The 12,984-nt window shown below is 40.5% G+C and overlaps 1 protein-coding gene across 4 annotated transcripts in view; it reads left to right on the forward strand.

Annotated features, from left to right (window-relative positions):
- The window catches only part of MACROD2 (mono-ADP ribosylhydrolase 2), an 841,246-nt gene that overhangs the window by 744,224 nt on the left and 84,038 nt on the right, over window positions 1–12,984 (forward strand). For all 4 annotated transcript variants that reach the window (XM_064647572.1, XM_064647573.1, XM_064647575.1 and 1 more), the window contains one exon: window positions 9,133–9,214. In XM_064647572.1, coding sequence (XP_064503642.1) covers window positions 9,133–9,214 — 82 coding nt within the window. The remainder of the gene's footprint in view (window positions 1–9,132; window positions 9,215–12,984) is intronic.

Raw genomic sequence — 12,984 nt, forward strand, 5'->3', positions numbered from 1 at the left:
AGGACTGGAAATTGTATTGGTAGATATTGTGTGGTACTACAACAAAAACACAAGAATTTTCTGAAGTCACACCTCAATCCAGCAAAGAGCTTTTGGTGTTAGTGGAATGTAACATTTTTTGGAATTAGTCTGCAACAGTTTGGATGCCCAGGCAGGTTTATGATGCTCATAATCAGTGGGAACTTTGGGGTATTTAAGTCCAAGCTGTACTAAAAAGATACTGAAAAACTGATGTTGTAAGGTAAAACGTGATGCAGAAACTTGGCTTATGGGATCACAACGCCCTGCTTGATTGTATGCCACAATTCCATCTTATTCAGCGGAGCTCCACAATGAGGATATAATGATAACTCTAAGTAAGCTGATGATTTATCTCCTCCAAAAGGCACGGTTGTTGTAAAACTGCCTATCAGATATTTTCAGAGTACTATCCTTCACAAGCCTTTATTTAACGCAGTTATATTTGCATGCACACCCTCTCTACCCATTTGCCATTTGTCACTGAGATAGCAAATTACATTCATCAGAATCCATTCATTCCCCCGGTTTCGCTGAATACAGGATTATCTTGGCTGTGTCAGCTGCCCTATGACTGGGAACTGTGAAAAATGGAGGTCGCCTTCAGATATTCCAAACATGTATCTTCAAAGGACAGTAGGTATTAAGCTGGAAAAGATTAATGGGCTTTATGTCATCGTGTTTGTGTGGCATAAAAGTGAGTTGTGCTGATTGATGGATATCTTGGTAAAAACAAATGCATTTTTAAACTACTCTCCTGCCCCTTCCCTGATAACTTTTAGTGACCATCAAAAGAAATATACTGAGACGTTCCCTTAAATCCTAGTCTGGTTTTACAGGTTTTTTTCACCTTTGGGAAACTGAAAAACTTTTTGTAGTTGAGAAAGAAACCACATGTGGAATATTAAGGACTGGTTATTTTATAGCCTGTCTCTGTTTATATTAGCACTGCAGGACTATCACATCTTATTTGTCAGAATAACCATGCAATATATAAGTAACTGGGACATATACAAATGATCAGCAAAAAATTGCGAATTCCTCAAAAAATGCTGTTGTAATTTCCTATTTTAGATCCAGCTTGGTTCTTTAGGATAGCCATTCTGCTTGTCAGGCAGGTGCTTTGTTCACACAAAAAACTAACAGCTCAGCACAAAGGTGTCCAAAAGGGAAAACTCTGCCTGTCCTTGAATAATACACTGTATTAAAAAGGTATTGAAGGTATTCACAGAGTGAATTCTCTCACGGAGAATAAGTAACCTTTAAAAAACAAGCAATGTATTAGGGAAAAAAGAGTTATCATTATTGATTCTCACAATATATGGGCACATTGAAAGGATATTTCCACCAGAGGAAAACCAGTGGTGTGCAGCGAAGCTTGTGAACTTTGCTTGTGACCACTGATGGGATCTTTTGTTTTTTGTCTATAACATCTTTGGTCGAGAGAGAACAGGAGTTAAAAAACCAGGGCCCTTGTCTGGTTCTGCTGCTCTTGTTTTCTGTGACCTTGGACACATCAAATCTCCACCTGGAGGCAGGGATCTATCAAAAGTGTCACAAAACTGCAATGCTGATGTGTTCTTGTGTGTGCTTGAGACCTGTGGGTAAAAGTGGTTCTCCACTGAGCAGTATTATGGGTTTTAATGTGTAATATGGAGATAGGCTTGGGCCATAGTGATAACTGCACTGGTGGTACCTGTGTGATACAGGGAGTAATTTGCCCTCAGCTGTTGAATATGAGCAGAGCTGTAGAAACAGGCGGGCACAAAGGACAAAGAAAGACATTCTGACTGTATTTTAAATTTATCTTGAGGTTCATTGTTAAGCGTGTTGCTACTGCATTTTGTTTTAGAGGCAGGGACTGCTGCAAAGCCCTATGTACAGGGATGTTGTTTGTATTAATATTTTAAACTGGTAATAAATTTCTGGTGGGGGTTTTTGTTGGTTTTTTTGTTTTGTGATTTTTTTTTTTTTTAAATTGCCTTTGGACTTTTAATTATCTTTGACTCCAAGAGAAGTATGTGTTCCATCATGAAGTAGGATATTAAAGCACTAATAATAACTTTCTGTTTCTGTTTTTTAACTGCAGTGGGACCACCATAGAAACCATTCCACTCTATTTGTGATAAGCATAAATCATTTTATAATACATGTGGTTTGTATTATTTTTTCCTTCAACGGCTGCCTAAGTAATATGTTGGTTTAAGTAAGAGTTGCTTCTTCACAGCTAGTCCTCAACGGGTATTTGCTCTTGATGTGATATCATAACGCTCCATTAATACCATTAGTAGCAGGAGTCTTGTAGTAATGTGGATTTTTATTCAGGTTTTTGCTTTGGATTCCAAGGAACCTCAAAACTCAAATCCATGGACACCAAAGAGCTGTGTCCTGAGAGAGTGCATTTCTCTCTCCCTGGGTTGAGGGGTGATCGAGAGATGTCCTTTTTGCCTGAAGCTGGGCTCTTTTGGATGACTGCAAGGTCAAGTAAACGCAGGGCATTTTGGCTCAGGTCTGCAGTGGTTTTGAAGCTGGGCCAAGAGTAAAGCTCTTAAGGCGAGGTGAATAGCTTTGTGAACATCATCACACAGTTCGTTGATTGTCAAATTCACCGTATCACCAGTCTGACACCTCTGCCCCGCTTAAATCTTGTTCTGAGGATGGAGGCAGTGCCAAAGCTTTGTATTTGCCATAAATACTTGACTGAAGTTCTTTGTGAGAGTAATTCTGCAGTCATAGACCATGATGTCATGCCAAAAGGAGCAGACAGTCGGCTAGGCTCTATGCTCTAATGGTTTCTGTGAAATTAGTAATAATACCAGGAGGCTGAATTTTAATTTACGGTGCTGCAAAAAGATTAGTTTTTACAGGGCCTGAAGCACTCACCTTCAGAAGGAGTGTGTGAAAACTTCTGCCCTCGACCAGGACTGGTTTCCAAGGGGAGATGCAGTCCTCTGTTCTGTTTGGTTAGGCAGGCTGCTATCTGGACAGCTGGCCAGATGTGCCTGATGCACAGGAAAGGCAGCACCTCTGGCAAAGTGGATCACAGCTGCTGTGAGGTATATGGTAGATGCCTGTGTTCTTTTGCAAAGCTGGTTATTTCCATCTGTTAGTTGGTTGCAATAGGATTACCAGAGGATCAGATTAGGCTGAAGAGGAGACTGTCAGCACCAAGAACATCTTTCTTTAAGGGGGCCAGAAACCAATGTCTGTCTCTTTGAAGTGTACTTCTGTATGTAGGCAGTTCAGTGAGTCACTTTGGTCCTGGGCAGGGAGGAACTCTGTCAGAAAAACAGAAAAGAAAGAGATGGCAAATGGGGTCCCTGAAGATAAGCAAGAGAGAGATGTGGACTTCAGAACAGCAAACTCAGCCCTTGTCACAGAAATAGAAGACATTTCACACGGTGTGCAGGGACGAGCTAGGACACTCCTGTCCTGACCTTATGGTGCATTAAAAATCTCTTGCTCCTTATTCTGTTCTTCCTACAACTGAGATTTTGATTCTCTAAGAGCATGCCTTGGAAACCTGACTTAGTTGCCACTGGTTTCTACGAGGGATGTCTCGTCAGGCAATGAAAGCCAACAGGGCTACCTGACCACTCACAGTCCAATTAGAAGCAAAATGGGGGATTGCAGCACGGTTGAATCATAGAATGGTTTGGGTTGGAAGCAGCCTTAAAGACCATCTACTTCCAACCCCCTGCCATAGGGTTGCTTAAAGCCCCATCCAACTGGCCTTGAAGGTTCAGGGCTCCTTCCTAACCAGCACTGTACTCTAGGTGTATTAGTGGGTCAGGCAGCTCTGAACCGTGATTGTTAAGGATATCTTTGAACAAGTATCTAACATTTGGGGTAAAGAAATATCTGTATCAGAACAACTTGAATTCTTAAGGAGGCAAACGTTCTATCTGGTGTTACGGAGTATAGGCGCCGATCCAAGCACGTTGAAGTCAATAAAGCCCCTCTGTTTCACTTCACTGGGTTTTGAATTAACTCCATGGAATTTTGATAAATGAAAAATGTTTCAGCAAGCTTCTGGTGTTCATCATCACCTTAAGACAGTAGGTCCTGATGGGATCGGGCAGGGGTGTTTTATAAAAGGGATTTGCTACACGTACAAAGAGCAAAAAGCTGCTTCCTTCTCTTTGTTATTTGTTACAACATTCATTTGATTTGGGATTGAGAAACATTTTTAACGATTTTACATTGGTTTTCTACTGTGTATTTTCTGGTAAGATTTAAATGGTTATGAAACTTTTTGTAAATATCCTGGTACTGGGGACATGCATTAAATACTTGGGAGTGCTGAAACACAGTTGGATTTGTTTTCATTGTGAGCTGTTATTTTGTCAGGACACAGGGTGGCAATGGCATGGAAACACTCATTAGGTGAAATAATCTAGAATGGCTTTTGATCAGTTTTCTGCTTCGGATCTGTGCTCAATATGTTCAGCTTGGCACTTGGGCATACATATAGCTATACCTATGACAGCATTTGGCATGTCCTATGGATTGTGCTTGGCAATATCTCTTTGGAGCAGTGCATAAGTGCAGAACAAGGTATTCCTGTCCCCTAGACATATAGAGAAATTAAGTCAGAGAAATCAGACAGCCTGCCTGAGACCACAGCAAAAGAGCTGAGATAAAAACGTAGACATTTTCGATGCTAAAATATATAGAGAGGCATAGAAAGGTTTAGGTTGGAAGGGACCTTAAAGATCACCTAGTTCCAACCCCCCTGCCATGGATAGGGACATCTTCCACTAGACAAGGTTGCTTAAAGCCACATCCAACCTGGCCTTGAACATTTCCAGGGATGGGGCATCCACAGCTTCTCTGGGCAACCTGTGCCAGTGTTTCACCACTCTCACAGTAAAGAATTTCTTCCTAACATCTAGTCTAAACCACTCCTCTTCTAGTTTAAAACCATTCCCCCTTGCCCTATCACTATATGCCCGTGTAAAAACTTTCTCTCTGTCTTTTTTATATAGATACAGCTGTAGAGTATAAATTCCTCCTATAGCAGCAGCTGCACACAGAGATGTGTACATACACATGCAGTGTCCTCTCACACATTGCAGTAGAGGGAAGGGTCCTTTAGGAAGGGTTTGTGGGACCCTCAGCAGCTTTTCATCATTCCCGTGCTGTGATGACCATTTAGTCCTGGAGCACCTGCCCAGCCTCCCATGGAGATCTTGTAGACCCTTAGTGGTCTATGAATGAACATACCCAGGGTGCAGAAACTTGCCAGTAAACTGAAAACTCACAAGATGCAAAGTGCTCTCAAAGTCACCAGGGAAAATACAAACAAAACCCCAATGAGCAGAAACCAGGAGGAAATGTTTTTGCTGCTTTCTTTGTACCCAGGTCAGTGCTGCTGCTATTAGGTCAACAGTGCTTTTATACCCAGTGAAGCAGTTTTCAGTTAATGAGAACTATCCTAAAACCCTGGTCTTAAGGTCCATTGTACTGCAAAAAATGTGTTCAAGGCCAGGCTGAAAGGGGCTTGAAGCAGCCAGGTCTAGTGGAAGGTGTTGCTGCCCATGATGGAGGATTGGAACTAGACAATCTTTAAGGTCTTTTCCAACCCAAACCATTCTGGGTTTCTATGAAAAAAGCCTAAGCTCTGTAAGCAATGCAGAATTTTACTAATTCTTATCAGGTGTAGCTAACAAAACCACCTGGAAGTTATCCCCATCAAAATGAAATAGAGCCTGACAAGGAGAGCAGGGCCCAAGAAAAAAAATATATTTAAAAAAAAAAAAAAGAATTCAAATATACTCACAGCCTTGAGCTGTGAAGCTGCTTAGTAAATGAACAGCTCATGCATTTTAACTCCCTTCTTCCTGTGCTGCAGTGCTCTTAATTTTGGGGTTCTTTGATCCACCTATTCATAGCCATGAAGCGACCAGAATTTAATCAGGCTCTGACAGAGGATGGTTGGTTTTAATACCAGCCTTCAAAAAAGAGCTGTCAATCAAGGATGAGCTTTAATACCTTCAGCTTGGAGCTCCTTTACACTTCTGCTGCAGTTGAGTGGTGCTTGGTCAGCTGTGGAGGAGCTAGGCACCTACAAAAGGCACTGCGAGCTCCCTGGGCACAGCCAGGGGGAGTCCCTGGGAGTTATTCCTTGCCCTCTCTAAAGGGGTGGTGTGACACTCGAATCAAGATGCCATTTCCAAGCCAAATGGGAGGAGAGATTTCCTCTTTGAATAAGGAGTAGCTTTCCTAAGTGTGCATCCTAAAAATCCTGCTGAGCTTCTGTAGGCCAGCAGGCAAAGCAGGTTGGTAGTCACTTGGATTAAACCTCTCCATATTGTAGCTAGAATGGGAACAGTGAGGACAAGGGTTACTTTCCCTACCTAATCTCGAGTTATTTTAGCGGGGGATGTTAGATAAAATAGTCAATGACTGGCAGGATGATAGAATATGGTTAATTTCAGATTTACTATCTGCCAACACATGCCATTCAATCAGATAAACACAGGATTTCAGCTGTCATCACAATATCTTATGCATACTTAAAAATAGAGCATTTTTTCTCACACTAAGAAGAAATGGAACAGGTTTATATATAGGATGTGTACAGTCAGGAGGCTAGAAATTTTGAAATAGTCTGCTGTTTCCAGAGAGATTCCCTATCTTTAAATTAAGGAATTATATTAGAAGGAGTAGAAATTCTCATTTGCAGGAGTTTTATCATTGTCAGCTGCACTGAATAAATAAAGGGAACACCTTGAGAAGTTGGACTATATAGAATGAGGCAAATGTCTGTAGGATTTACAGCAGAGAATATGAGACTATATAGAGACTCAGAACTTCTCTGCGTGGGAATATCATTCCTCCTCTGCTTTATACATTTCCATCCTTGCTCTTTTGTCTGTTCTGGTTCATATATTGGGCCTGTCACTTCTAGTGCTTGAGTATCTGCTCTGCTCACAAGGCGGAGATAGAAGATGACAATCTAGCACCACCCTAGCACTATCTTAATCCAGTTTTCACATTAAATGTAATTTAAGCACTCACTGACTATGGCCTCCCTCCTGAAAACACCCAACTTAGGTAGAAACATAGAATCATAGAATGATTTGGGTTAGTAGGTACCTTAAAGATCATCTGAACTCTCCTGTAGTTAAAATGTAGCACCTCTGGACAATGATAATTTACATTATGAATTCCTGAGTACAAAGATGAGTATGGCTTTTAGGCTTGAGCATATAACTAGTCGAGGTCTTTGTTATACCCTTTGTGAAGAGTAGCTGATGCCACAGTCCAGCATATTTTTAAGGTCTAGCCTGATTTATTTACGAGGGATGCACAGAACAGCTTGGTTCTGTGAGAATCATATGAGCAGACAGCAACAGGCAGTCTTCTTGCTGACAAATCTACCAACACGCTTCCCTGCTCTGCCCTGCTGCTTTCTCTCCTGCTTACAAGCCTCTTTATTCCTTAACACTAACATAGCCTGTACCTTCACTCTCATATAGTATCACAGAATCAGTAAGGCTGGAAAAGAGCTCCAAGATCATACTTTGAGTGAAAGTCCAACCTGTGAGTGAATGCCACCGTGCCCACAAAAACCATATCACAAAGTGCCACATCCACTCATTTTCTGATCACTGGAAGGAATGGTGACTCTATCACATCACTGAGGATGCTTAACCACTCTGAGTGAAGAAATTTTTTCTAATATCCAATGTGAACTTCCCCTGGTGCAAATTGTCCTATCGCTAGTTGTGAAATTTCCTAACTAGTTTGATCATTCAGGTTTTGTAGTCACCTTTGATTCAGAGATGTCCTTATTAGTAGCTACTGGCATTTTCCAGCTTAACTGGTGTTTGCCTGCTCTCATCCCCTTCTGTATTCTACTGGGATGCTCCAAAATGGGCTCTGAAATGACGTCCGGAGCTGTTCAGCATAACAGTGTCTTTGAAGCCAAGGCTTGGACTTGGCTTCCAAGAGCAGCTCCAGCAAAAAACCAGCATTTTCTACTGAAGATAAGGGAAAGAAGGAATTTTTTGAGAGCGTTCCTCCCACTATTTCCCTGCAGGGGGAAGGCTGATGCTTCTTCTAGCAAGTGCAAAGGCACTCTTGAGTAGTTCTGCTATGACAGATCATCTTATTACCCATGGAGACACCAGGACAAGATGCTGAATTTCCTGTTGTTTGGGCTTCATCCCTTTCTGATTAAGCTCTTACGAACTTCAGAGAAAAAGATGATTACTGGGTTGCAGGTCCTCCAGCTCAGCTGTGGGATGGTCTTTTTGCCTTCCTCAGACCCCCTCCAAGCTGGGTTTTGGCTACAGTGACTGTGCTGGGTAGTGCAAACAGATAACACAAAGAAATTACAAGGCTGAAGTTCAGTGTGGGTGTTTTTTAGCCTAAAAGGCTTTAGAATTCTGTTGTTTTGTTTAGCTTTTTTTTTTTTTTTTGGTGTCTTTTAGAAAAGCTTTTCACATACAGTGATCTCCAGAAGAATTTATTTGAACTCATTGGTGGGTGGTACATACATTATGGGCTGTGGTTTCATTGATATGCTCAGGCGTGATGAAGTAGATGGCATATTAAATGTTTTATTTACCCCATGTGCTACCTGTCATCTAATCAGCTTTTGTTTTTTTGCTGCATTCTGCTTGTATTATAGCGAGAGTGTTTTCATGTAAATTAAAACCACATGAAACCTTTTAGAGCCATTTTAAAATACTAAATGGGTTTGCAAATAGGTTTGTCGGACAAGGATTGGAAAAAGAGCTCTTTGCTTACCCATTTACTCTTTTGTATGCTTATTAGAAGCCCCCCATGTGACTCTTTCATCAAACATTGCATCCCAGCCCTCATCTGGAATGCCAGAAGTCATTTATACTGTGTTCAAGAGCAGTTTGCATAAACAGGAGGCAGTTTACAAAGAATACAGTTGTGAGCTGCGATTGCAAAGGTTATTTTATAAATTACAACACAGATGTGCAATAAAGTCAAAACACGCATCCCTATGATGTTTTCTTATTTGCCTGGAGCATAAAAGTGTATTGGCTTAAAAGTTTCTTTGCCTTTATTGGCTATTATTACCAATATGGATGATTGCAATCGTTTCACCGTGAATCATTTTGTTTCTTACAGGTGGATCGCATCATCTTCTGTGTCTTTTTGGAGATTGACTACAAAATTTTCAAGAAGAAAATGGGCGAGTTTTTCCCTATAGGTAGGTATAGTAATCAAGTAGCATCTGACTTCAAAAAAGGGTGCAGCAAAAAGACAACAGTTGGCATCTTGTCTTCTTTCCAAAGCCAAATATTATAATGAGAACTTTCTTTAAAGATCAGCTGCACGTAGAGGCTCTGATCCTGGACAAATGCAGACATTTAAAATGTGTGAACCATCAGAACTACTTGTGATACTGCTTTTGTATGCTCTGTACAGCTAACTCCTTCATTCTCTGCTGTATCTGTATTTCTTGGTGCTGGCTCTCTTGACTCTTGAGAACAAAATGATTTGCACTAATGTATGTAGCTCCTAGTGTATATTGCTTTTCCATACACTTAGTACACACTTTGCTCTTTCATTAACGATGCTGGTAGGGTTTCTCTGGGTCTGAAAAGATACCACAGGGGTTAGAGCCCAACTGTGTCTGAATGAGGACTTTAAACTTGAGCTGTCCCTGTGCAAGAATGAATGGGAGAAAGATGGCTCTCGCTGGAGCACTTCAGAAATGTTAGCCATTCGTCTTACATTTCACACAGGAGGTTGCTTTCTAGAATTTAAGGAAACCTTGTGGATAGTAAATTTGTTAGTCCATCCTCCCCCCCCATAAGCCTGTGATTTATTTTTATCATACATCATTACAAATCTGTGTTCTGTAATTTTATCAACCCTAAACCTTCTCCCATTTTATTTTGCTTTGCGCTGACATCAGTCCAACTTCGTGTGACAAGATCCAGATTTTAGTATTTTGTATTTAGTATTTTGTTTTATCACCCACTTCAGAAGTGGCAGTTGTTGTTCATGCTGTCTGTCTGTCTAGTGGTAAGGGCCTTGAAGTAATAGGAAGCAGAGCTTTGGTGTATTCTGAGTCTCTATTAATTCTACAGGAATGTGTTGTTACAGTAGCCACAGTGGTTTTTATTCCTTTCACTTTGGCTGGTAGCATGGAAATTGTGATATTTCTGTCTCATCTCACTAGAACAAAGCTTTTTGTAGATGACTTTGTAATCTCCAGTTTGCAATGATTGACACCTGAAACTTAAAGACCTATTGAATTATTCAGGTAGCACCGAGTGGTGTCTAACTGCTTAATAATATTTTTGTCTGGAGCACACTGAACATGCATTTCAAAGGCTGCATTCAAGTCTAATCCATTCATTATGTGATTTTATTTTTTTGGCAGTGTACCCCAACCCATAGAATAAAGTGGCAGTACCCTACCTACTGTTGCTGGCTCTGTCTCTGCCCTTCAAATTAAGCCAGAGTAGAATACAACATCAGTTTGTCAACAAATCAAGAGTCTTAATGCTCACCTGCATCATTAAGGCCTTTGAAATCATGCTTTAGAGCCTTGTATTGTTGTTATAAATGTAAAACCCACTTGGGCCTGAAAGTTTTAGAGACAAGTAGATTATTCAGAGTGGAAGCATGACAAGCCCAAAGGCAAAAAGAGAGGAAGGTGGAAGATTTATTTCTTTTTTAGGTTTTTTAAAAACCTGACGTTGTTGAACTCCTGCCTACAGAGAACCTGTGTGGTTTGGTCTCATGTTATAGAAAACCATAATTGCATTCCACCACATTATGTAGATGATCAGCTGTACCATAGTTTTAAAAGTATATTCATTCTCGTGCATGGAAAGGTTTTACAATTTTTTTGCTTGAACTAAAAATGGGATTTTGATGTGTGACTACAGAGAGGTGGTTGTGATGGAGACCATCTAAATCCAGTGTTTTGCAGGCATATGACTATGCAAAAGGTTGATCCAAAGATTACAGCTGTCCAGAGAAAGTTGGTTTACTTCTCAGCATCCATAATTTGGTATAGAATGTTAAAAGACCTTAGGACCCATTTTCATAGACTCCTCATTGCAATTTTCTCAACACTAATGGTTCTGGTTTTGGTATGCCTTAATGTTACTGGTTTCCAGAATGACCTAAGCACATACTATCTGATGAGCCATAGCCTTGAAAGGAACCAGTTTAGCATCTAAAACTTTATTCCTGACTCAATGAAGGCTTTGCTGTGGGGAGGTCAGTAGTCAGGGATTCGTGAGGTCTTATTTTAGTGTCTTGTATCACCAAGATACAAGTTTGGTATGCTCTTATAGGAGTCACTTAGATCTTCGACTTGTGAGGAAACAGGGAGAGGCAGGACAGATACATGCTTCCCAAATGACTCTCCTGAAGTGCCCCTGGAGAAATAATCAGTATCCTGGAGGAGTGCCCTAACAATTAATATACAATCTCAGACTTTCTTTGCTGTCTTCAATTGACACTTTTCCACAGAGTACCACCACTTCTACAGATGTCAGCTGAAGTCAGCCCCATCCTAAATGCCACATGGTGAGAACATCAGCTGAAGGTCTGGATGAAGATCACCAGATGACCATTGTATCTGCTGTTTGCTCCCTTTTCTTGGGTCTCTCGTGAATTGCCATCTGCATTTAACAAAGCAGACTTGGACAAGATATCAGCAGACTCTCCCACTGTAGGGCTATCCCATCTCTTTGCAGGACTGGTTTCTTAGTCAAGGAGTTAGCAACTGCCTCTACCTTTGCTAATAAGTTCCTGATATTTACACTTAGAAGAAATTGATGGAACTGGTGGTTTGGTTTTGTTTTTAAGTGAAACTATTAATGTAGTGAAATAAAAGTCTTTAAGGATAGACTTGCCCTAAATTTAAATTGATAGGACACTATCTGAACACTCCCAGGAGAGAATAACACTGAGGTATTGCTTTAAGCTTAGAGAAAAAACATCAAGGCATTTTAAAAGTGTGTCTTGTATTCAGAAACATAATGAAATATATCTACTTTAATAGATGTGGACAAAAATGCTTAGAAAGAAGAATATATTCATGGAGTTATATACATAAGTAGTTATGACTTTAAACCCAGTGCATTAATAAATCCAAAAAAGACATGCAAGTGCTTGAGCTAGTCAAGTGATAATGAAATGAAGCTGGAGTTACACCTCAGTGCATTAGAGTAAGTGGAACATAGATACAGGGAAATTGTTCCATTAGTTGAACATATCATTAAGCCTATTTTGCAAGTGGAATGCCAAAGAAATTAGTCAAGTAATAATATTGATATTAAGACAACTGCCAAGAGCCTTGCCATTTGAAACTTTAAATATATAGAGGGAAGAGACAGACTTCGAAGTAATGTCATGTCTTGGGAATGTAGCAAAACTGTGCAGTAACAGAGCAACTGTCACTGTCTCAGCATTTCTGATCTCAGTAATCAGTAGCCTGTACAGAACCCAAGCCAGAGGCAGCATGCTCCAAAGGGAAGCAGAGAACCGCTTTTCTTTAACTCAGACAGAGGATCTCATCTCAGTGGTTGTCCAGAAAAGTCCTGGTTTGGCGGGTAAAGAGTTCTGGTCCAGGCAGAATTTTTGTTGAACGTCTGAGGTTTTGCTGAGAAGTTTTTGTATGTTCTGGTAGGAAAAGACTGTTGCAGTAGAAAAACCAATCTTCTTTCCTTAAGATGGATCACTGTTTTAAAATACTAGATGCAACAAACAGTTTTGGGGTTTTTTTCTTCTTACAAACTTGAGTCCTATCTCCTTGTGAAATGAGATAGCCCAGCCATCCTCTCTTCAGCTGTGTTGGAACATTCTCTCTGCTTAATCTGAGAGAATGTCTTGCTACATATCTTTCAGGCAAATAAAATATCCATGCCTGCAGTTCTGGCTCAGACGTGTAGTTCTTACATCGCTGGATTCATTGCTACTACTAGTATGAGTGAGCTTTCCGGGAACAGAGCT

The sequence above is a fragment of the Pseudopipra pipra genome, chromosome 3 (genome assembly GCF_036250125.1).
Source record: "Pseudopipra pipra isolate bDixPip1 chromosome 3, bDixPip1.hap1, whole genome shotgun sequence".
NCBI classification, from domain to species: domain Eukaryota; kingdom Metazoa; phylum Chordata; class Aves; order Passeriformes; family Pipridae; genus Pseudopipra; species Pseudopipra pipra.